Source organism: Carassius auratus, chromosome 27 (genome assembly GCF_003368295.1).
Source record: "Carassius auratus strain Wakin chromosome 27, ASM336829v1, whole genome shotgun sequence".
NCBI lineage: Eukaryota > Metazoa > Chordata > Actinopteri > Cypriniformes > Cyprinidae > Carassius > Carassius auratus.
The window spans coordinates 3,555,249-3,578,710 of NC_039269.1; the positions used below are offsets into that span (position 1 = coordinate 3,555,249).

At 38.1% G+C, this 23,462-nt stretch overlaps 2 protein-coding genes across 3 annotated transcripts; both read right to left on the bottom strand.

Annotated features, from left to right (window-relative positions):
* Positions 1-6,809: 6,809 nt before the first annotated feature.
* LOC113045123 (tubulin beta-4B chain-like) lies at positions 6,810-9,711 on the bottom strand. The gene is made up of 4 exons (XM_026205302.1): positions 9,521-9,711; positions 8,415-8,523; positions 8,202-8,312; positions 6,810-8,023 (listed from the first exon to the last, which is right to left on the bottom strand). The coding sequence occupies exons 1-4, from the start codon at positions 9,575-9,577 to the stop codon at positions 6,963-6,965; spliced, it is 1,338 nt and encodes a 445-aa protein (XP_026061087.1). The 5' UTR covers positions 9,578-9,711; the 3' UTR covers positions 6,810-6,962.
* Positions 9,712-10,340: 629 nt separating this feature from the next.
* Positions 10,341-21,364, bottom strand: LOC113045124 (ancient ubiquitous protein 1-like). 2 transcript variants are annotated; one of them, XM_026205304.1, is made up of 12 exons: positions 21,158-21,364; positions 20,376-20,513; positions 19,605-19,755; positions 18,855-19,045; positions 18,350-18,422; positions 14,335-14,408; positions 13,826-13,892; positions 12,028-12,133; positions 11,756-11,899; positions 11,423-11,568; positions 11,044-11,132; positions 10,341-10,830 (listed from the first exon to the last, which is right to left on the bottom strand). In XM_026205304.1, exons 1-12 carry the CDS (start codon positions 21,196-21,198, stop codon positions 10,785-10,787), a joined length of 1,266 nt encoding a protein of 421 aa, XP_026061089.1. In that variant the 5' UTR covers positions 21,199-21,364; the 3' UTR covers positions 10,341-10,784. The 2 variants fall into 2 exon arrangements, with proteins under 2 accessions (XP_026061089.1, XP_026061088.1); XM_026205303.1 differs by having other exon boundaries at positions 12,010-12,133.
* Positions 21,365-23,462: the final 2,098 nt, after the last annotated feature.

Below are 23,462 nucleotides of genomic sequence, written 5' to 3' on the forward strand. Positions count from 1 at the left end.
GTCTAATAATTATTAACTATGAAAGAGAATTAGGTAATATGTAAATAGAAAAATATTAAATAGTTGACATTTTGCCGTTTTGTTTTTGTGCCGAATGTTTTTGACATATTCACAAATTCACTCTTATATGGGTGACTATGCTTTAAAATACAATTACAAACAATCCTTTTTTTACTGTTCATCATTTAATTTATTTGCTTAAATCCAAAAGACCAAACGCCTAGCAACACCATAGCAACTGCATAGAAAAATACCACTGAATCCGGCATATCAAAAAATTGAAATTTTTTTCATATTGTTTTGGGATACAGTGTATGAACCGATAAAGTTAACTTTTATAACTGATTTATAATAATGAGGACTTATGAAGATAATAACAACATTAATCAAAAAACACCTGCATTATGACTTCCAGTGACCATGCTCCTTCTGTGACCATGTCTGAAGGGCAGGGCAAAGACCGGTGTGAAGGTCCTAAAGGGGGGTGAGTGGGGTACGGTGTATGACTATTAAGCCCCTTTCACAATGCATGTCGGACCCGCAATATTCCCGTAACATTGCCTGGTCGCCTTCTGTGTGAAAGCAACCACGTCCCGGAATTGATTACCGAATTGAACCCGGGTCGGGGACCTTTTCTTTATTTGTAACTTTGTTCTATTTTATCTATCTATTCTTGTAATTTGTGTATTTGTTCTTATTTTATTACTGACTTATCATTTGTCAAGAAGGTTTAAACTTTATTAGTTGTGCTAGTTTTTGCTGCGGTATTAAAGAAGTACTTAAAGTGTTTTTTAAGTAATATATAAAATATTACATTTGTCTCACCCCCCCCATACCCCACCCAAAATATGATATGGTCTGTGACTCGAAACCATAATATGATCTGAACAATGAGTTTTGTGATCTGTTGAACCCCCAAAACAGCTAGCTAGACAGACAGATAATGAGTTAAATAGAATGATCTAGATAGACAGACTGATGGACAGATATGGTCCCCATTCAAAGCCTTTTATGATCCATAGGTATGGGTCACATCTACATGAATGAAGTTCTGGTGATTAGAAGAGCCTGTGGGACTGTCCTCATAACAGCATCACTGCCAAAGACTGCAAACACATGGAGGAGACCTTTTATTTGACCTTTTATCATTTACTTGATAATTAATATACTTAACTAGAATTGTCTCTGATGTATCAGCCTTCAGATTCCACACAGAGAAAACCTTCAAGGCTCTCATCAAAGTGCCATCATTTGCAAATAACGTATGAGCATTTTTGTGCATTGTGTAAATGTTTGTCCTAGCTCAGTTATGAAAACTAACAATGCTTTTCAAGGATGATCCAAACTAAAGTATTGCACCACCAAATCTGTAAATCTGTCGTTTAAAACGAGCATGCTTTTATTCAAATAGGTGATGCAATGCAAGGTAAAATCAAGTTCTCACAGCCCTAAATCTGCACTGCTTATCAGGTTAAATGATCAAAGTCAAGGTCCTTAAGTCTTTTAATTCTTTCACATGCTTGCTCTGTAACCCATCACAGATCCGCCTGACAGGGGGTCGAACGTGGTTGGAAGGGAGGCTTGAGCTGCTGCTCTCTACAGGCAGTGGTGAGGGACTAGGGTTTGGTCTTCGGAGACTGATGGACGTCAAGGGAGGCCATGGTAGTGTGCAGACAGCTGGGTTTGGGACATGCCAGCAGTGTCCTGAGAGTAAGATAACTTCTGTATAACATACAACACATAAATAGTTCAGGTGAATATAAAATGAATATTGCGGGGTTGCACAGAATCCTCATCTCAAGCATCACATGCAAAGCTGTATTTACAAGGTCAAAGTTACAGAGACACAGAACAAGGGTTTGCAAAATCAAAAAATTATATTTTAAGCCATTTAAACAAATCTGGTGACAGCATGTTTTGGCAGTTTTTAACCTGCAGTGCATTAACAATTAGTAGAGCCAATCTGTACGCTTTCCACATTTTCTGTGTTGATTATGTGGGAAAATCAGAAAAAAAAAATAATAATAATTGTGCAATTGATTGGTGTTTCTGCTGAACTTTCTGTGGACAAATATCTAAAGTCTTTTATAAAACTGATTACCATAACAATACATTTCCAAAACAGTAAGAACAGGGCATAATGCTAACACCTCTTAGCCCTGCAATACATTAACTTAAATAAAATACTCTATCCTCTGCGACAATAATCCACTTAAACTGCTACTAGATAGTATGTGATAGTATAGAACCTTGTGCTTCAAGCATTAGCACAGTTGACTCACACCTGGTAAGCACTGTATTTAGCCTACTTTGCATGCTAAGCCCTTGCAGTGGGTGTTTGTCTGCAGATCCGTATAGTGGGGGGCACGATGGATCACAAGGGTGCAGACAGTTAGGGCATCAGATACTGCCTGCATGCTATCACTTTTGAGTAAGAGAGGCACTATGGGACTGGCTAATTGCAGATTGATTTGTTGTCCCTTATGAAACAAAAATATATTGCAATATATTGGAAAATATCATGTAATATATTAGGCATATATTCTTATATATATTTACATTTTTCCAATATATTGCAATATATTAAAAGCGGCAATCATTTGTATATTTTGCAATATATTATATATGTATCATCAATATATTATAAAATGTATTCAAATATATTAAATATTAGAAAATAAAAAGGGAAAATAATATATTACAATATATCACAATATATTTTAAGAAATATATTGGTAAATATATTTTTCTTTCGTAAGGGGTGAAATCCCATGTTAGCCTAAAATGTGAATTATGAATGTGTAAAGTACACACTACCATTTAAAAGTTTGAGGTCAGTATGATTGTCTAAAATACCTTTACTGAGCAAAGATGCATAAAACTGATCAAACGTGGAGGTAAAAACATTTTAGATGTCACCAAAATATTTATTTTTCAAATAAATGCTGTTCTTTTGAACTTTCAGTATATCAAATAATCCTTTAACATGCTCCTTTAACATGACCAGAAGTAAAATGCTAAATGTAGTCTATAAACAAATTATGCCACAGTCACATGACTTGAAATGCCCTGAAACTTTGAGATAGAATAGTTGTCAAAATATAATTATTCACAGAATGAGACTATGAAAGTGCAGTAGTGACTAAATGAGTTTACTTGTTCAACAGGAAATAAAATTTGACAATACTTTTATAGCATTAATCCATCTTGGATCCTAGACAAATAAATGCTACTACTGTAAATGTATTCTCAGCATTGCCATAAAGGGCAATAAAAAAGCCATCATCTATTAACGGTCTTTTTCTGTAGTCAGTTTGTCTATCCGGTCCACTAATGTCACGGCATAAGATAAGCAAGTTAATTAAACTTTGCTCAACTGTAAACTTCCAATTTAATGCCTCAGACATTTGTAGCTCATTACAGTGCTGAGGTTTGAAACTATCCAGTAATGAAGGAATGCATGTCAAGTATGTACTTAAATATAGACCCTTTCACACAGCGTGTTGAGCCAGAAAAATTGGCAGAGTGCCTTCTGTATGAACGCAAACACGTACCGTGATTGATCCCAGGAATTATCCCGGGGTGGGGACCTAATATCATTGCTGGGTCGGTCCTAGAATGAGCCCTGTGTGAACAAAAGCCAGGACCAATAGAAAAAAAATATGCACAAACTGGAATGAAAAAGCACTACTTTTATTTTTCGGTTGGTCTTAGTACACAATGTTACTACAGAACAGTCACGTTTTAAATAGGAAAAATATATAAACTCTTTGGTGATTTTTAAGCGAGATGCTAACAGTCGAATCAAATTCAATGATCTATGCAAAGCTAAGCTAAGTGTGCTACCACCAGACCCAGAGATCGGTTGAATGGATTCGAAAACAGTAAAAACTGTTTAACTCACTAGGGGAGTTGGAAAATGAGTCTATTTTTTTAAAAAAAAAAGTAGTGTTCCTTTAAAGATTCGAATCCCATTATTCAAATTTGAGCTATGACCTTGGCTGCATCTGAAAGCTTTAAAATGCTGCCTTCAGAAGCAGCATTCCAAGGCAGGGAGGCATCAATGCACAGCCAAATCCAAATTCTACTATACTTCCTGTCTCCGAAGGTACCTTCTTCTAATCAATATTTTATAGATGTATTCTTCGCTGCCTTTGCTATCCCACAATTCTGTGCATCCCATTCTGGTACAGTTAAATAAAGATGGAATTTGAAAGTTGTGTTTGTGTAAATGTATACTTCTGACTAACTTTTTTTTGATGTTATTGCTAGCCAGAAATCAGTATTATAGTAATTAAATATTTGATAAGCTATCATCAGGAGCCTGTCCGAAATCAGTTTCATGAGGTGCCCTTTGTGCATACACTGCCTGCAAAGTCATTGCCTCAAACGACACCATAGAGAGTCAGCTGCCGAAGTTTCGGATGCAAAATGAATTTTTTGATAGCATGTTACCCAAGATGCTGCAAGGATATAAGGCGAGAAAGTAACAGCCAAAGACATCAGTTTATCGCAATATAAATAGAAAACAATGCAAAAGAAGCACAGTGAAATGCAAAAATCATGGCACAAAACACGTTCTGTGTGGGCTTCATCTTAGAATAGTCCAGTGTTCTTGAGCAGGAATACTGGCTTGGATCTACACTGAGGTGTTGCTTACCTTGTTGCAGGTGTTTTGAAACATTACGAGTGCACTACTTTGGTGAGCAGGGCATCACAGTGGGCTGCTGGGACTTGTACAGACACGATATTGACTGCCAGTGGTTGACATCACAGATTTTAAACCAGGAAACTACATTCTACAGGTATTCAGTTGCTACCTTGTCAGAATGAGTAACATCATTGGTTCTTTGGTAGAAATGTATTTCCGATAGATGATTTTGTAAAAACTAATTCCCAGTACCATTTAAAGTGTTGCATTCGCACTGACAGTGTGTACTAGGAAGTACCAGTCGACAGCGACGTTATTTGTACGCGGCATTCAAGAACAGAAACAAAGAAGAACAACATTAACAACAGAAGGATGGAGGACGCTGTGTTCGTAGCTATGTTTTTGTTGTGTCTCGCAGATTCACAATAATGGACATAGAATGTCGACGTATATAAAAGCAATTGTAAGAACGGAAAGGAGGACAACGACTCACAGTGCTACATTTGCTACAAATGCCTGCACTTCAGCGTCCGTTTATTTATCACTGTTCATACTTGTGAAACAAGTTGACACAATGTTTACAGTGTTTTAAATCATGGCGGGTGAGGGCGTTTTCGCACACGTTTGGCCAATCAGTGTCTACTTAAGACATGGGTAGTACCAGTTGTGCCAGAGTAGGAGCTAATTTGATTCTCGAAAAAGGCAGACTGGTACTAAAATCGCCAAAATTTGGCTAGTTCCACAATAAGTTCTGGTACTATGAAAAGGTTCCAGCGGTGCGAAAGGCCCTATTGTCTGGCCTTTTCAGCAAGTCAAATAGTTGTCAGTGAGCTGTCGCAGTTCTGCTCTCTAGTGGTGGAGCTGTCTCACAGCACTCAACATCATGTCCAGGAATGCAAGGGTTAGAAGAGTAATAGGATTTGGTTTGATTAATGATGTAATAAACCTTAAGTGCAGAGGGAGGGTGGAGGTTTTCTGGGAAAGACCCTCCAAGATTAGTATTTACTAATTAGAAGTCCACACACACGCTGATCATGCTCTGTTAGATCAAGTTTGATTACAATTATGCAACCAGGTTTTCCAGTATCAGTTCAACCTTTTTCTCTTTCGCAGGTCATAATAAACCCCAACTTTGAGGTAGAGGAGAGTGAGTCCACCAACAATGCTATGTGGTGCAACTGCAAATACGATGGCAACCGTGTCTGTTTGCATAAATGTCATCTTGGTGAGATGGGCTGTTGTTCGCTGACTCCTTCAGACCCGCCTGATTCTGTTAAACATTTGACGGGAATGAAATGACATGATTAAATATTTTAGAACATTTCCACATGGACTCCTTATTGGTTGCCAATTTCATCTTAATTTTGTATTATTTGTGCTTCCAGGGGATTCATTCAGTGAGTAGGCTGAGAGAGTTTGAACATTATCCCGGGCAGCTCAAGATCTCTTAAAATTTTTGCTAATAAACCCAGGAATTGCAATAACCACAAGGCTATGGACAAAGAAACTTTAATCACTTAACATTATGATTTGGTCTCATTTGAATCTGCCGTTACTGCAGTCCAATCAAATGTCATGCTTAGTTTACTTTTAGATTAGGTCATGAGAAATTAAATGATCATGTAGCCATGGCCACCGAGACAGAACAGACGTGATTGTGGCCTGAGCTTTTGTCCATGCAAATGTAAGCGGTTGGTTTAGAGGAAGGCAGTGGCTATACGCTTCCTTTCATATTAAGGCTGAACATCTCTGAACAGATGTTCACATTAAACACCAGTTCCATTTAATTATTTTTTAAACGTGCATCAGGGAATGACAAGAGATGCTTTGTAAAAGGTGTACAAACTGATTGCTGATAGCTATAATCTTGTACGTCACAGTATGTGCATTTAGGTGTACATAGGCAGGATTTATGTGTACCATGTAGGTGTATTTGCACATGACTGGAATGTCCTGTAATAATGTTGGTAGATTATACAAATCTGCACTGTCAATATACACATTTTGAAACCGTTGCATAATCCTAAATTCAAGTTACAATTTTAATGCAAAAATGGTTCAAACCGGACCAATTCAGGCTCAATTAGCAAACCCCTTCAGCCTTCCAAAGTCTAATATTTTGATTTGGGATTTAGGAAGAGAAACACTAGTAAACCAGTCACATTCTAATATTAGTTTTTATTAACATTAACATGAAAAAGGTACAACTAAAAAGGTATCAAGTGACAGGAAATACAGCAAGAAACACAAAATGAAGTGACAAGATTAGAAAAAAGGAAAAGAGGACATTAAACAAAACCGACTGGTTCACTTAAGCAAGCTCTTCTTCACCCTCCTCCTCAAACTCTCCTTCCTCCTCGGCGGTGGCGTCCTGGTACTGCTGGTACTCAGACACCAGGTCGTTCATGTTGCTCTCCGCCTCGGTGAACTCCATCTCGTCCATACCTTCTCCTGTGTACCAATGCAGGAAAGCCTTGCGCCTGAACATGGCTGTGAACTGTTCGGAGATTCTCTTGAACAGCTCCTGGATAGCAGTGCTGTTGCCAATGAAGGTGGCGGCCATTTTGAGCCCACGGGGTGGAATGTCGCAGACGGCGGTCTTGACGTTGTTGGGGATCCATTCGACGAAGTAGCTGCTGTTCTTGTTCTGAACGTTGAGCATCTGCTCGTCCACCTCCTTCATGGACATGCGGCCACGGAAGACGGCGGCGACGGTCAGGTAGCGGCCGTGACGGGGGTCGCAAGCAGCCATCATGTTCTTGGCATCAAACATCTGCTGGGTGAGTTCAGGAACGGTCAGGGCACGGTACTGCTGGCTGCCCCTGCTGGTCAGAGGAGCGAAGCCGGGCATGAAGAAGTGAAGGCGAGGGAAGGGCACCATGTTCACCGCCAGTTTACGAAGATCTGCGTTCAACTGGCCGGGGAACCTCAAGCAGGTAGTGACACCACTCATGGTGGCGGAGACGAGGTGGTTGAGGTCACCATATGTGGGCGTTGTGAGTTTGAGAGTGCGGAAGCAGATGTCATAAAGGGCTTCGTTATCAATGCAGTAGGTTTCATCTGTGTTTTCCACCAGCTGATGGACAGACAGTGTGGCGTTGTAGGGCTCGACCACGGTGTCTGAGACTTTAGGGGAGGGCACCACGCTGAAGGTGTTCATGATACGGTCAGGATACTCTTCACGGATTTTGCTAATGAGGAGGGTGCCCATACCGGACCCTGTGCCTCCACCCAAGGAGTGAGTGAGCTGGAAGCCCTGCAGACAGTCACAGCTCTCTGCCTCTTTCCGAACTACATCTAAAACGGAGTCAACCAGCTCAGCTCCTTCAGTGTAGTGGCCCTTAGCCCAGTTGTTTCCAGCACCGCTCTGGCCTATCAGAGGACAACAAAAAAGGTTGGGAGTTTAGTTGCTTTTATGCAAAAAGGTAACTAGATCCAGATCAGGTCACCAATCTGGCATTCAAATTTTCTTCTAAATCAGATGTCCCAAAATGCCCCAACTAAACAGTTGGCAACCTAGCTTTGCATTTGGGTGCATATTAAAACTTACCGAAAACGAAGTTATCTGGTCTGAAGATCTGACCAAATGGACCAGACCTCACGGAGTCCATCGTACCAGGCTCCAAATCCACCAGCACAGCACGTGGAACATACTTCCCACCTTAAGACAAAGAACAATTTTAGGGCAAATAATATGCGGTTAGGTGCATGTGCAAATTGTCAAGTGAATGAACATTACAGAATGCATCAGATTTCTGCTCACCTGAGGCTTCATTATAATAAACATTAATTCGGTCCAGCTGAAGGTCACTGTCGCCATGGTAACTGCCGGTCGGGTCAATTCCATGCTCGTCACTAATGACTTCCCAGAACTAAAACGGAATAGATTTAAAATGTAACAAGAATTTAACTAAACGCCATTTAATTTTCTTTAACATTTAACTCAAGTATTGAAATTGATTTAGTAACGTTACATAAAAAGGTGAACAGAAGGGATTAAAAAGCAGGCTGATCCGATATTGAATGGCCATCGCATCCCGTTACACGCGCTCCATGATTGTAAAATGGAGTTTGCCAAGTCACCGGAGCCATTTTACAACAACCGGGAGCTTAAAGAAACAGTGCGAGTCATTGTACCACTAACGTCGCCAATGTTAACGAATATCGCTCAAATATACTATATTGGGTCAATACTATTCGAATCTCATTTCTGCACGGGGCCTGAATGATATTTGCGTCAAGATATTAGCGTTCCCGCACTTTTTCATGAGATGAACCAGATGCAGCCGGCCACATTACGACATGATTCTTTCAAGCGAATCGACTCGTTTAAGCAGTTCGCGATTCACTTGAGTCAACTCATGTACAGTCGGGTGATATACAGAGCAACGAGAACTTCAGCGACTCGGCTCATCCAAATCAGAAAAAGAAACCGATTCGCTTGTGAATCGGATATTACGCCGGTCCGGCGCGGCCAACACCCTAAAACTAACGCATTGTTTCACCATTACTCCATTCAAACCGTTCTGATTTTTCACTTAAAAAAAAAAAAAAAAAAAAAAAAAGTAAAATAGAAATAAAAACCGTTCCTTAAAGTCATGTCAGTTTTGGCCACTTCATTATTGAGGACACGCAAAAAAATAACAGCTTATTAAAAAACTTGTTGCGTGCGAGATTAATTCAGGACCATATTTAGACAAGAATAGCCCATAAAGGAAATTAAAAACGACAGCCAAAATAGAACGCATTGCATTACAAATCGCTTAAACTAGAGCAAATTGCTGTTTTTTTTACGCGAAATTACGGATCAACCTTTTTATTGTTATTTAACAGACTACGGTTAAAAATAAATATAAGTTCCGTTCCTACCTTAGCACCAATCTGGTTGCCGCACTGTCCAGCCTGTAAGTGCACAATCTCCCTCATCCTTGATTATTATTTTGTTTAACAACACAAAATATAACTGAAACAACCGCTTGTAACTCAAAATCCTCGACAATGAGATCTCAGTATGAGAAGTGCTCCTACTTATTCAGTCTGGGGAAGTAGCCTACATTTCCATCATTCTCATTGGTTGCCGTACGCCCTCTCCAGCATTTCCATTGGCTGTTTTGTATGCTCGTTGTTATGATTAGTTCGTACAGGCATTGACGTCACTAGACTGGTTATGGTCATTGGCTGGGAGGGCGCTTATAACGGCTCTCGACTTTCACGCGCTTGTCTAATAAAAAAATCAAACGTTTTTGTGAAATTATGGGAGGGGCTGCAGGTTGTTTACCCAAACGCGCTTGCTTGTAAAGAACAATAAAATCACTACTTAAGCCATTTTGACAGTTTAACCTTACAATTAGTCTCTCTCATGACCATTACAAGGTGATAACTCATTTATATAGCACCAATAATGAAATAAAAATCTGATTTAGAGCTTATCTATGAAGCTAATTTTGTATACGTGTTAACAAAGCTGACCACAGATAGTACTGTCAAAGCTATTTCGTGTTGTGTATCTGGGTGCCCCATCATTCATCTGGAAATAAATCTTTCCAAAAAGCTACATGCTATATGCCTATTCAAAGAACTGAACATACCTCTCTCACAACCACATTTTTCTCAGAAGAAATTAAATAAATATCGCATCAATAGGATAAATAAAAGGCAGATGATAAATTAAGAGACGCAATGAGAGCAGTTTTTTGCATTTCTATAGGATATTTAATGTCTTTAAAAGCTGATATTGCATCAACACGTATCCTTGACAATAACATAATGTACCTTAAATTGTGTTTTGGCTCACCTTCATATGTTTCTGATCCCATAGTCTCTACCCAAGGACCTTATAAAAATAATATTAGGTGTGCCAAGGTCACTGGGTCTTAATACAAATTGTTTACCAAAATAATTGCTTTCTGTTGCAGAGAGAAATAATAAAAAGACATGCATGATTGCCATGCAAGAAGATTTACAAAGAAACAAAAACAAGAAAGGAAAAATCCATCCTTCTCTCGGCATGTTTGGTGAACACAAATGTCGCTTCATTCTGGGTCAACTCTAGAATTTCATCTTTGTCTACGTGGATTTTATGTTAAGCAGCTGTCTTTCCTAAACAATTCCTCAGGTGAGTCTTTGTCCGCGGTCAAAGATCGTCCACTTTGTTCAGTCCATGTTTTTCAATGTATCGTCTGCGGTTGGGTTGAACAGAAAATAAAGAATCAGATTACTCCACTCAACAAATAAAGTGCAACATACCTTTATTTTACAACAAACCTTGTGGATACTGACATGCAATGGATTTCAGGCACAAAGATTTTCAAACACAAAGCCATTGTGTGCCAAAAATTTCATCTAAAATGCAACATTTTAAATATAATTTTAAGGTTTTTAAAAACAATTACCTTCTTGCATATTCGTATAAGGCTTCTTTTCTCTCGTGTAGAGACATGTGTCTGTCTACGGGTGTTCTCCCAAAAGATTTGGCAGCTGGCTATTGAATAAATACACAGACAGATCTACATAAATATCCTGTCAGACAAAAGTCTAAGATGTTATTATTTATTGGTAAATTCACTTATATAGGCCATGCGAGGAGAAGGCTATTGTGCCATTTGTACAAAATAAGATAAAACTTAAAACACAGAGCCTGTTTTTCCGTGGTGCAATGAAGAATATTGCAGATTTTATTTATTCATTTTGTAATAAATTAACAGATTTCCACTAATGAACAGATTCATTTGCTCCTTCATTTTTCTCAATGGGTGAGGATGTGAGTTGTACCTTTAAATTAGATGTGGATGCTGTTACAGACGGGGTGGAGGAAGATGTTTGTTTGGATGAAGGTGTGCCCGCAGCCGCCTCCGAGCTGAACTGTTCAGTATGCTCCAGGAGGTTGGTTATGGTTGTGTCCACACAGTTGGTCTGCACTGTACAAAGCCAAAAGAAAACTTAACCAAATCAATTCTGGCTGAAACTGCATTGCTTAAACCTTAAGAATCAGTTTTGCATTAGTACGCATATGCAGGAGCCACAGAAGTGTATACTGGCACATATGCTTTCTGAAGCAAACAAAGCTAGTCTGTTAATGCAAAGCATTATGGGAGGATGACATACACAGATCTCTGGTGATGACCGATAACGGGATGTCAGGCAGCACCTCTTTCACCTGCTGTGCCATACATGCTACTCGTGAGTCTTCAGCTCCTGCATTTGTGGCCAGGAAACCCTGTGCCACTGTGCGAGGTCTGGCACCCAAATCTGAGGACAAAAATGTAGTTTTGTGTTACATTACAATACTAAATGCATCTTCTATATAGATCCAGTGATTTAAATTTATGGATGTTATACATCATAATTCCATTTCTCACCATTGAATCCGTTCTTACTTGAATGTGCAGTCTGAGCGGCAGTGTGTCTTTTCCTTTTGATATGCTCGGCTTTGTCTGCTTTAGTGATCTGTGTGGGGATCACACCCAGCTCAGTGGCCAGCAGCTGACGGAGGGACACAATGGACATTACATCAAACGACAGACCAAAACAAGTCAAAGCTTTGAACTGGAAAAGAAATAGATCTGAAGGTTGGTTAGGCAGATGAAAAGCAGTAATGGTGTGTCTGAACATGTTTTTAATAGTGGTTCAACCAAGTATGACATTTGAAAATGGTTTCAAATCCATTTAACTTCAAGGCATTTCAGAAAGCATTTATTTCTACAGAAGCATGACCCGCATACTTTCAACAGGATACAGCCTGTGGATTGGTAAATGCATTTACATGCACTTCAAAATTTGTTTGTTTCACTAGAACTAATGCAATAACTCTTCTAAGAACGCTTTAGTCTGACTGAAATCACGCCAGTCGGATTTTTGCAAAATAGAATTGATAGACCTACAGTCACATTCAAAAGTTTTGGCAGTGACATAAATGCGTTTTGCAAAGCTTGCTGCTTAAAGGGCTAGTTCAACCAAAAATGAAAATTAGGCTGCATTTTACTCACCCCTGAGGCATCCTAGGTGTATATGACTTTCTTCTTTCAGACGAATCCTGTCAGAGTTATTTTAAAAATTGTATTTGATCTTTAAAGCTCTATCACTGACGTCAGTGGATGTTGTATCCCTTCAGTCCAAAAGACGTAAAATAAAATGCACCCTTACATTAAAAAAACCCAGCAGGTTGGTGTGAGAGCATCTGCGCACACACAGTGGGGCCAAGACTTTTGGACAACGGCCTGATGTCAAGAAGGACAGCAAAGAAGCCACTTCTCTCCAAGAAAAACTTCAAGGACAGACTGAAATTCTGCTGTAAGTACAAGGATTGGACAGCAGAAAACTGGTGCAAAGTTATTTTCTCTGATGAAGCTCCCTTCCGACTGTTTTGGACATCTGGAAAATCAATTGTTCAGTGAAGAAAAGGTGAAAGCTACAATGAGTCTTGTGACGTGCCAACAGTGAAGCATCCTGAGACCATCCATGTGTGGGGTTGCTTTCAACCAAGGGAGTGTACGCTCTCATAATTCTGCCCAAAAACACTGCCATGAATAAAGAATGGTGTCAAAACGTCCTGCAAGAGCGACTTCTTCACAATCCATGAGCACTTTTGGTGATGATTCATGCATTTTCCAGCATGATGGAGCATCATGTCACAAAGCAAGAGTGATAAAGAACTGTCTTGAAAACCATTACATTGAAATCTCCCTGGATCTCAATCCCATAGAAAGCCTGTGGTCAGTCCTCAAAAGGCAAGTGAACAAGCAGAAAACCACAAATTGTGATCAACTCACTCTAAGAAGGCAAGAATGGATCGCTATTAGTCAGGATTTGGCCCAGAAGCTAATATCCAGCATGTCAGCGTCTATTGCAGAGGTTATGAAGAATAAGGGTCAACACTTGACCAATCAATATTGATTCATTGTATTTTTTTCCAATAAAAGCCTTTAAACCTTATGATATGCTTATCATCGTTTTTCAGTATAACATACACGTGGAAAAATAATCTACAAATACTGAAGCAGCAACTTTGCAAAACACAAAATGTGTCATTGCCAAAACTTTTGGCCATAATTGTACACTGCCATTCAAAAAATATTAAGGTCAGTTAGATTTCTGAAAGTCTCTTATGCTTAACATCAATTTAAAATGCAACCGTACGACATCTGATAGATGATAGACCACTGAAAAATGTTTTACCTCTTGTACTTTGCTGGCAAATTCTTGATGGGATTCACCATCTTCTTTAGACAATGGTGGAAGCCATCTGGTTGAGAGCATTTTAACACAACACCTTACATTTTTGATAAGGTGAAGAACATGTTACCTATTCAGGAACACAAAATGTTTCTGATACTTCCTTTATTCCCTAAACATTTACAACAAATCATTATCATTAAACACTAGTTTCTATTTCTAAATGTCAACATCAAATAAGAAAAAATATTTTCAATGGTATGAAAGCATTTACTAAGCAATTATTCAAAAGTGAAAGTAATAAAAGTAGGTTAGGAAGGTATACACAAAAATTCAAGATTAAAACTCAAACTACTCTTATAAGCTGCATACCGAAGACTCTTGAGCCTATTAAATTCTAAAAAGCTTAATTATTGTCGTATTACCAGTGCTGGACTGGCAAGAGCAGCAATAGAGGATTGTACATTTAAAATAAAGCCACTGGACAAAGGAGAGACTGTAATATTTAGTACCTTACGTGGTACTCGGTGAATGGTACAAAAAAGGTCCATAGCAGCTCTGTCAGCCATGAGGATTCTGGTGTGTTCTGGGAAAAAAAGAAGAGGAGAAAAACCAAAAATGACCTTTTATATATAATTTCCATGCTAGTGTTTAGCAGAACACAGTTGTGCATGTAGACCACTTGACGCTTATTATATACACATAATTCCACATTCACAATGCAACTGACCCTCTTAAGTTGATGAAGATCATTTACAGAGCTGCAAAAGCAGGTCATTCAGAAATTGTCCAGGTATTACCATCACAACCATAAGCACATTAACATACAAAAGCTACAATTTACATAAAACACCCCATCCTGAATGTCAGTGTGAGCTGCACCAGCTGTTTTCACATGCAAACAGGTAAGCAAATTTGAACAGGTCATTTACATATATAAGATTTAAAGCTACAGTAGTGTGTTTAACCTTTATAGACCAAAGAGTTCAAAAAAGTGTAAAGACTCAAAGACAGGAATGATGTGATGCTTTGTCCTCTTTCCAGACAGGACTTGAGCAGCTGAATTTTGAATCAGCTGTAACTTATTCAAGGGTAGAACCATCTACATTTAGAGTTAAAGACCCAGCATTAAGTAACTGGCGGGGTGAACCAATAAGCATGACTGCATTCATGTCACAAATAATTTTTTTTTCCCCATCTCAGAAATACATTGAGAAAGAAAGGACACAGCCACATTTACATGAATATAAACCTGGGTTTCACCTGGGTAAAAGGGAAAGTTGAGACCAAGTAATCTTAAAAATTGACCAAGAGGATAAATGTAGATACTAAAAAGTAAAGGGCCCAAAATAGATCATTGAGGAACGCCAACATCAGACCTGCAACCTCTCATAGCAACACACTGCTTTCAATCAGAAAGATAGGATTTAAACCAGTTTAGTTCAGTATCAAAGACACCAAAGACTAAGTGAAAACTGAGTGATCAACAGTTTCGAAAGCACCACTGTGATCAAGAAGAATCAAAATAGAAGGACTAAGACAAGTAATTAGTGACCTTATCTAATGCCGTTTCAGTACCTTGGAGTTTACGAAATCCGGATTGAAGGGGCTCAAAAAGATTGTTTTCATAAGATGGGAATGCAATTGAGCAGCAGCAATACACTCTAACATTTGGTTGAGAAAGGGCCAACTGGAAATGGGATGGAAATTATTAATGTAGAATATGGCATATTACTACTGTTTTACAATAAAAATCCAAGCAACGACATGCCAAACAAAGCCAATCAAAAAAAAAAAAAAACTCTAATATACAGCTAAGATGATATCATATTGGCTGGGGTTAACTAGCAGGAAACGGCTAGATATTGAAAAGCCTGACGTAATACAGCAGCCAAGGTAATGGATCATATACATAACTCTAATGTTCACCAAAAAAAATGTAATAAACCAGTTTTTTCAATGCTGTAATTGGAGCACGAGGTCACTATAAGCCAATCTGTCGCCCTTTGACAGTTCGTCTTTCTATTGCACTGTGAATCACTTATTATCAGTGCTGCTATAAATATCTTCCTGATGAGCCACACTCTCACAAAGACCCTCCTGTGTGTGTCAACGGGAACTTGAAAATGAAAAAAAGATATGGAAACCTTAGACATGATTATTCAGCCACATTTAAATGCCTTGGTGGATGGTTTCATAGCGAAGCGAGAAATGAGTGTAGGGATGCAACGATACCATTTTTTTCAGAACTGATCCGATACCAGCGCAGAAGTAGAATTTCTATACTTCTCTGTTGACCTGATGGTCACTTTTGTGTTAAACACTACATACAGACAACTTCATTTGAATGAAAAATAACAAGTGGAAAAATATGATCACAATCTGTGACAAAAATACTATTATAAACTGGGTAAGTGGATGGTTCAGAATCAAATAATACTCTACAAAAATCAAGGGTGCACAGTAATTTTATAAAATCTAGTGAAATATTTCCAAATAAAAGTGAATGTGTCTAAAATGTTAAATGCAACACATCGCTCTTTGTATTGTTGTAAAATAATTATATACATTTATTTATTGAAAAACAATTGTATACATTAATATAGAAAGACGAACTGTCTTCACAGCAGTTACCAGAACAGTCAGGCACAAGAACAGTTTCTTCCCCAAGGCAATCTACCTCATGAACAATTAAATGTTCCCCACTTATGCTTATGCAATAAAAATGTGCAATATCCTTATATTTATTTGTTACACCTCCATCACATCCCTGCATCTTACTCAATCCTATTCCATTATAATTTATAGCACAATTGTTTATACACTTTTTTTTGTCTGTGTGTTGTTGTCTCTGTGTACTGGAAGCTTATGTTATTAAAACAAATTCCTTGTATGCGCAAGCATACTTGGCAATAAAGCTCTTTCTGATTCTAAAAGACGTTTCTTTTAAATGTATAGCACAGTAATAAAGGAAGCAACATGTGATTGATTATAATACTAATGAGCTGGAAACAACACAGAGTCACAGTGTGCAGGCTGCGCAGCCCTCCGAGTCCACATAGACATTGCTCTACTTGTGTTCATCTTCAGTTCTCTCTTCACAGCAGTTCAGTCAGTGTACTGTTTGAGTACACGAATTACTCCAGGATATTGGTTTATTTTGACTCAGAGGGAGTGGCAGCCACGTTAAAAAGGTGATTAACTTAAATCATTTGTGGATTATTGCTTATTGGAGATGCAAAACATTTCCAATGATTCAGTCTGATTTGGTGAACTGGTTCAACCGGTTCACGAAGAAGAACTGGTTAAATCGAACAATTCGTTCGCGAACCAGACAACACTAGTACAAAGCGAAGAGATATTGATACATAGTGTATTAAAAGTGTGCGTTAGTTTTTTTGAGCATTTTCTATGAACAGTTTTAGACCTCAGTTACTGTGCGCTCTTGAAGAGAGTTTCATCGTTTTGAGTGGAACCGAACGCAACACGCAGTTTAATTGCTGAGTGGAAAATGACAGCCCCTGTGAAAAGAAGAGTTTAGGTGAACTTAGGGTGCTTTCACACTTGCCTCATTTAGTTCGGTTGAATCGTACCAGAGTTCGTTTCCTCCTTTGGTGCGGTTGGCTTCCGCTTGAAGTTACGAGCGATGCCCGCTCGATGTTTGCAGTGCATTAGAACGTTGTTTTTAAGCCACATCTGTGCTTCATTATAGAAATGTATTGTTTGCATATTGTGGTGTATACAAAAAATTTAATAGATTATGGCCAGGGACAAAACCAGCCCGCGCAGTCGTTTACTGGATTTTCCTCTTACGTCGGAATTTTCCCACACGTAAATTCTGACCAATCGAAAAGCAGTTTAGGAAATATGTCATGGCCAATGAGTGATGTAGATGTTGTCATGTGACTGCATTTTGGTTAGTTTCAACTGGTTCGGACCAAAGCAATCAGTGTGGTGTGAAAAGGAACCAATAAAGCTGAAAAATGCTACAATGTATAATTGTTTGCCCTTGGTTCGGACCAAATGAACCGAACTAGAGATGTGAAAGCACCCTTAAATTTAATGACTTCAATATTAATCTTTACCTCACACTGAACTATGAAACGGATTCAGAACATTTGGAATATAGTGCACAAAAACATTTTGGTGCTTTATAATGTTTTTGTGCCTTTCGTGGAGCTCAGCAATAACACAAAATGGTATATGCAAAATATCGGATTTTGATTGGTTTCGTCTGACCGATACCAGATCCACAGAAAATGCCAGTATCGGAGCCCATACCGATCCTGAGCATCGAATCGATGCATCCCTAGACATGTACAGCACTGACATAAAAACTACAAGTAGGATTAAATTCACAGTCAGAATAATCTGTTTTGTTGTTGTTGTTGTAATGTTTACAAATTTTACCAGATTAAAAGAGATATATATACACCTGGCAACGGTAAGGTTCACAACCATAATGACCACAATGACCAGTGTTTTACAAAATGTGTGTTTTACAAAAAAGGGTTTGAATGTAATTACCAAAGCTATGAAAGGCCTCTTCACAAGTAATGCCACAGGCTGGATGGCGTCAGACACAGAGAAAGGCCAAGAGCTGAGGAAAGAATAGAAGTTGGTCTTTTAAAAATGGCGTCTTTCTTAACGAAAAAAGGAAATGTTGTCAACTAAAAGCTAATGGCAAAGTGGGTGTCAGCTGATTTACAGGCAATTAAGGCTAAACCTGAGGATCAGTAAAGCCTGATCAGATCTTAGACCCTTCAAGGAAGCTTAGAAAGGACCTGGCAACCCTCCCAGAACAGATCCACATTTAAAGACAGGAGACTTACCAAAAATTATTTTTATCGGCAGCTGACTGTCTGTGTAATTGCTTGTAATTTGCTAAATGTGACAAAGCATGAAGATATTTAGACGTAAGCATTAACTATGCTTTTCTTTAAAGCTGCTTTAATTAAAAGCTGAAAAATATATTTGACTTGACTTCAGTTAAAAGTAAAGAAAGAACAGCAGATGTGTGATGCTGAAGTACCTGAACTTGAGGAGACCGGTTCGGCCATTGGTGGTGTCCTCCTCTGGAAAAAGCAGTAGGGGCAAAGTGGCAGGAGATGAACAATACCTGCGGAGGGTCTCCATCAGCTCGGTCCTGCTCTGTACACCCTGACCCAGCTCCATAAAACCCCTCGCCCAGCACAAGAACCCCACAGGGCCCTCCAGCAGTGGCTAAAAACACAGAGATGGACACTAATTACTAATTCCACAGAAATTAACTGTGTAAAATAAAGAACAGGAGTTATAGTAATTAAAGTATCTTATTATTTATTACTGAAGCAGAATCAAGTAAGGAGCATTGTGTGAAGGTAAAAGCACATTTTAAAATACATCTGAGCAATGCATACACGACCATATAAAAAGTTAGTGGTTGGGAAGAATATTTTAGGATGCTGATGTGTTTTAAAGTCTCTTTTGCTCACTAAGAGCAAAACCTCGGTCAACTCCAGCAGACATTAATTCAAGCCGAGCAGCATGACTTAATGTCTAAAAATTGAATTCAAATTCAAGTTACTCTTGTTTCGCTGCAACCAAACAAAGCGAATCATTAGAAGCAAACAGAGAGAATTGAACCTCGTTCACTGAATCTACACAACATTAAGAAGAAATAGACCTCATTGTGTGAGTAAACCAATAAAAAACACCGAAAGCCACAGAGATCAAGGGCAGAGCAGAGGAGAACGAGACAGGGATTACATCAGGCGGGGAAAACACTAACATTAACACTCACCGTGTTGCAGGAGGTCAGAAGGTTGATAATATTGTGGTCGAAATGTGTAACGTGATTGCAGATGTACAGTCGGGAGGTTTTGTCCCGCAGGTGTGGGCTATTCTGCCGGACATGCAGACCCAGCACTGAACACATTATCCTCACTATGAACCTGTAACAACAAAGACAATACTGAAAACATATCCAAACACAGATCAAAATCTGCCAAACCAAAAGTGACAAATAACAGAAATCAAAAATTAAATTCAAAATATGACATTAAAATTATACACATGTATTAGTGAAAGCTTGTATTTTAGGTGCCAAGTTATTCAAAAATTGTAAAGCCCTTTTAGTTTCTTTGAAGTTCAATTAAAAATCCTGCCTGTGACAAATTAAGTACAAAAATCTCAGGTTGTTTATAAACCTGTATGGGAAATAACTACATATGAATGATGTTTAAGAAGTCATTTTCATTTATTTAAACAATTATTTATTGATTAAAAATCATTTTAGTCATAAAAAAAGCTGAAATAAAAAATAAACAGTATATGAAAAAAAACATACATGAACATTTTAAATGTTGCCTTGCCAACCAAATGAAATAAACTACTAAACTGACTAAAAAAAAGAAAAAAAAGAAACTAAAAACCAAAAACGAAATACTAAAAGCTAAACAGTTATATTCAAAACACTCAAAACTAATAATAATAATTTTAAAAAAGCACAATAAAAATCCAAGTCTTTTACTGTCATAGCTGTATCTCTTAATGCGCCAGTGTGGCATCTTACCTTCTGACAATACTGTCAGGTAGTGCACAACTCACTAGAAACACATGGACACCAATAAATATTCGCAGTAGCATCAAACACACGCCAACAGGGGAGTACAGCAGCAACAACAGCAGGATGAAGCGATCATTTGGTAACCTGTGGAATAAGATGACAGGAATAGCAACCAGCTTCAGGGTCTATTTCTGACAAAAAAAACTATTTCCAACATCTATCTGTCCTGAGACCAGAGAGTGCACACATTTCAACTAATGTTTACTAATTAGTGCTATATTTCTGCCGTCATGTCAGAGTCACTCTAAGATACCTAAAGACAAACCTAAGAAACATGAGTTATGGGAAACCTATTGGAAAAATCAGTTAATATACTATATGCATTCCGATTTCTTAAATCAGTTTTTGTAATGCAACAGGCCTTACTGTTGACATATATAACAGCAAATATTAAGATTCTGTGTTATGTAACAGATATTAATGAACTATTAATACATCCAGACTTTTTATATACTGCAACATTCTCATAAACCATATAACGTTATTACTACACGGTCTGATTAGCCTTTCTGGCAAATATGGTGTATTAAATTACATAAGAGCAAAAGGAATCAGAAAACATTCATGTTTACAATCCATTCTCATATGCATGTATCTGAAGATCATTCAGAGTCTATAATAGTTTTTAAACGGTTGTGTTTTTGTGAGTTTGATGTTAAACATGCTATGGCTAATTACATTAGCTTCGCAACTGCTATCATTTCAAGCTTGAAATATGAGAAAGTTACCGCTGGAAGTCGAACATCTGATCAATCCCCCGCGTTTCCATTATGTAAACTCTTTCTGAGACTTTTTCAAAGGCTGCTGCATACTATTCTTCAGACTTTAACGGCAGGTGAGAGGGAGAGAGACGCTAGCTCGCCATTAGCCTGTGCTGTTATTCGCCATGTTGAGACCATAGGTTGAGACGCTGCTGATGTTTCTAGAACAAAGAACTTCTCGAGAAAAAAAGAGATCAGACACCCCAGAGCTCTTGCCGTGTTAGGTCACGTGCTTCGCTGTAACGCATCTGATTGGCCCATACATAAATATATATATATTTTTCTGGCTTTTACTGTATAAAAAACAGTTTTTGACGCAACAATTACAACACATAATAAATTGTGGAGAAGTGCAATTATCCACAAATGCAGTTTAAAATAACTTTTTATTATTACAGACAACAATGTTTTTCATTAATACAACGAGACCGATATTCAATACAAATATTATAAATATTTATCTATATGTGTCTTGATTACTGCTATGTATTTACCATTTCAGTTAATGACATAAAAGTCCAGCGTGCTCATGTTCCGCATTTGTTAAATAGTGAAGAGTGGACGAGCAGGCGAGTAAAGCATCTATGTTCCTCTTGCGTTTTCAAAGGACAACTCATCTTTCATATTCATCTTATTCACTTGCTTTTCCAGGCGCATTTTTTAGTTAAAGGCTGACATCTTGCGTTATGGAATATGAACTACGATTCAGTCTGACAAACAGAGCGCTCATAAAACACACACAAACATATTGTTGAACTTAGAACTTAGAACATTTCCGTTTTTTTAGCATGCATTTATTTATTAGTATTAGGTCTCTGGTATGGAAGTTTGTTTCCTTCACGGGATAAAATAATAAATAAATAAATAGGTGCGATTTACTAATTCACAATTCTGGGTTAATCTCACAGTTTTGACTTTTTTATTATTTAATTTCTTCCTGTAAGGGAAAAACGCCTTTGCATTGTGTACAAAATATTATTTTTGTAAGAAATTCCTTGTGTGCAGGAAACACTTGCGGTTGTCAAACACGAGAGGGAACCATAATCCTTCTTATTTCCCACAGCCATCTTTCCAACTCTCAAACTTTGAAAACAGAACTTCGGTTGTCATTTTCTGTCAATAACTCAATTTCCTCTTGTTAGCCCTCCATATAATTTTACAAATTAAAACTATAAAGTTAATTAATAAAATAATAAAATGCTTTATTTTCCCTAAATTTTTCTCCTTCTAGGTAATAAGTCAGAGTCTAGCAGGGTAGGCTACATTAACTTTAGCGAACCTCATCTCTCTCATGAACAGTTTGACAGTATATTGACAAAGCAAATAATGCAGCTTGTCATATATTGATCCAAGTATATACTACGCAATCCAAAAATCTGAAACGTCTGATCCATATGGCTGCCATTTATAATAAAACTCACTATATGAATGAATGTAGTCCATTCCCCCCCCACCCCCCCTCTCACACACACACACACACACACACACACACACACAAGGTCAGATAACAGTAGTGCCCGATGAATGCAGTGCATTCGCTCCCAGCCGCAGTTCCCAAATACATCTCTTCAGTAAGAGATTGAATCTGCCCCATTCATTAGCCTAAGTGGATGAGCTTCCCTAATAGATGCTCCCCTTCCTCTCAATAATTGCTGTTGATTGGCGTAAATTAGACCCTAGTTGCCAGACGAGTGATTCTCGACGACGATAATCTGATTCCCAGTTGAAACTAATAGGATTTTAACTCCGGTTTGGCCTAATGTCCGTCTGTAAGGCCTGGCCTAGCTCTGTTAGGCCAGACCTGCCCTTCAGCCCCGTGGCCTCATACACAACTCACACTTACTGCAGGGCTGCAGATGAGAACGGACCAATAAATGAATTTGTAGCCTCAGGTGAACACGCATGCACACGCGCTGTCGGACCAGACCTATTAACAGATGGTGTGTGGTCAGTAGTGTGTTCAGAGGACATGACTTTAAGTCCTAAAACCACACAGGAAAAAAAGCTGAGGTTTGAAGAAGTTCACTCTAAGAAAAAAACAAAGGCGCTTGTGTTTTGCTATTAGCTATTTTTTAGAAAGTTAGAAAAAAAGTAAAAAATAAATTTAGAAAATGTAGAAAAAAATTAAGTTCCTGGTTGTTGCTTTAATTCAGAGGTTTTCCAACTGAAGTCTGTGGAAAAGTTTACGGGAACATGTATATATCTATATATTTATATCTAAACAATGAATAAAAAAAACTTTTAAACTGCTTAAATATTAAATTAGATATAT

What these genes read in the sequence shown, in the direction of transcription:
- LOC113045124 (XM_026205303.1), bottom strand. Translation starts at nt 21,198, where the DNA reads ATGGAAACGCGGGGGATTGATCAGATGTTCGACTTCCAGCG. An exon ending in AGAGGCCTTTCATAGCTTTG is followed by an intron (nt 14,409 to 18,349) that starts GTAATTACATTC and finishes TTTTTTTCCCAG; the next exon opens with AACACACCAGAATCCTCATG. An exon ending in CATCCACATCTAATTTAAAG is followed by an intron (nt 11,133 to 11,422) that starts GTACAACTCACA and finishes TTTATTCAATAG; the next exon opens with CCAGCTGCCAAATCTTTTGG.
- LOC113045123 (XM_026205302.1), bottom strand. Translation starts at nt 9,577, where the DNA reads ATGAGGGAGATTGTGCACTTACAGGCTGGACAGTGCGGCAACCAGATT. An exon ending in GCAACCAGATTGGTGCTAAG is followed by an intron (nt 8,524 to 9,520) that starts GTAGGAACGGAA and finishes ATTCCGTTTTAG; the next exon opens with TTCTGGGAAGTCATTAGTGA. An exon ending in ACCAGATAACTTCGTTTTCG is followed by an intron (nt 8,024 to 8,201) that starts GTAAGTTTTAAT and finishes GTCCTCTGATAG; the next exon opens with GCCAGAGCGGTGCTGGAAAC.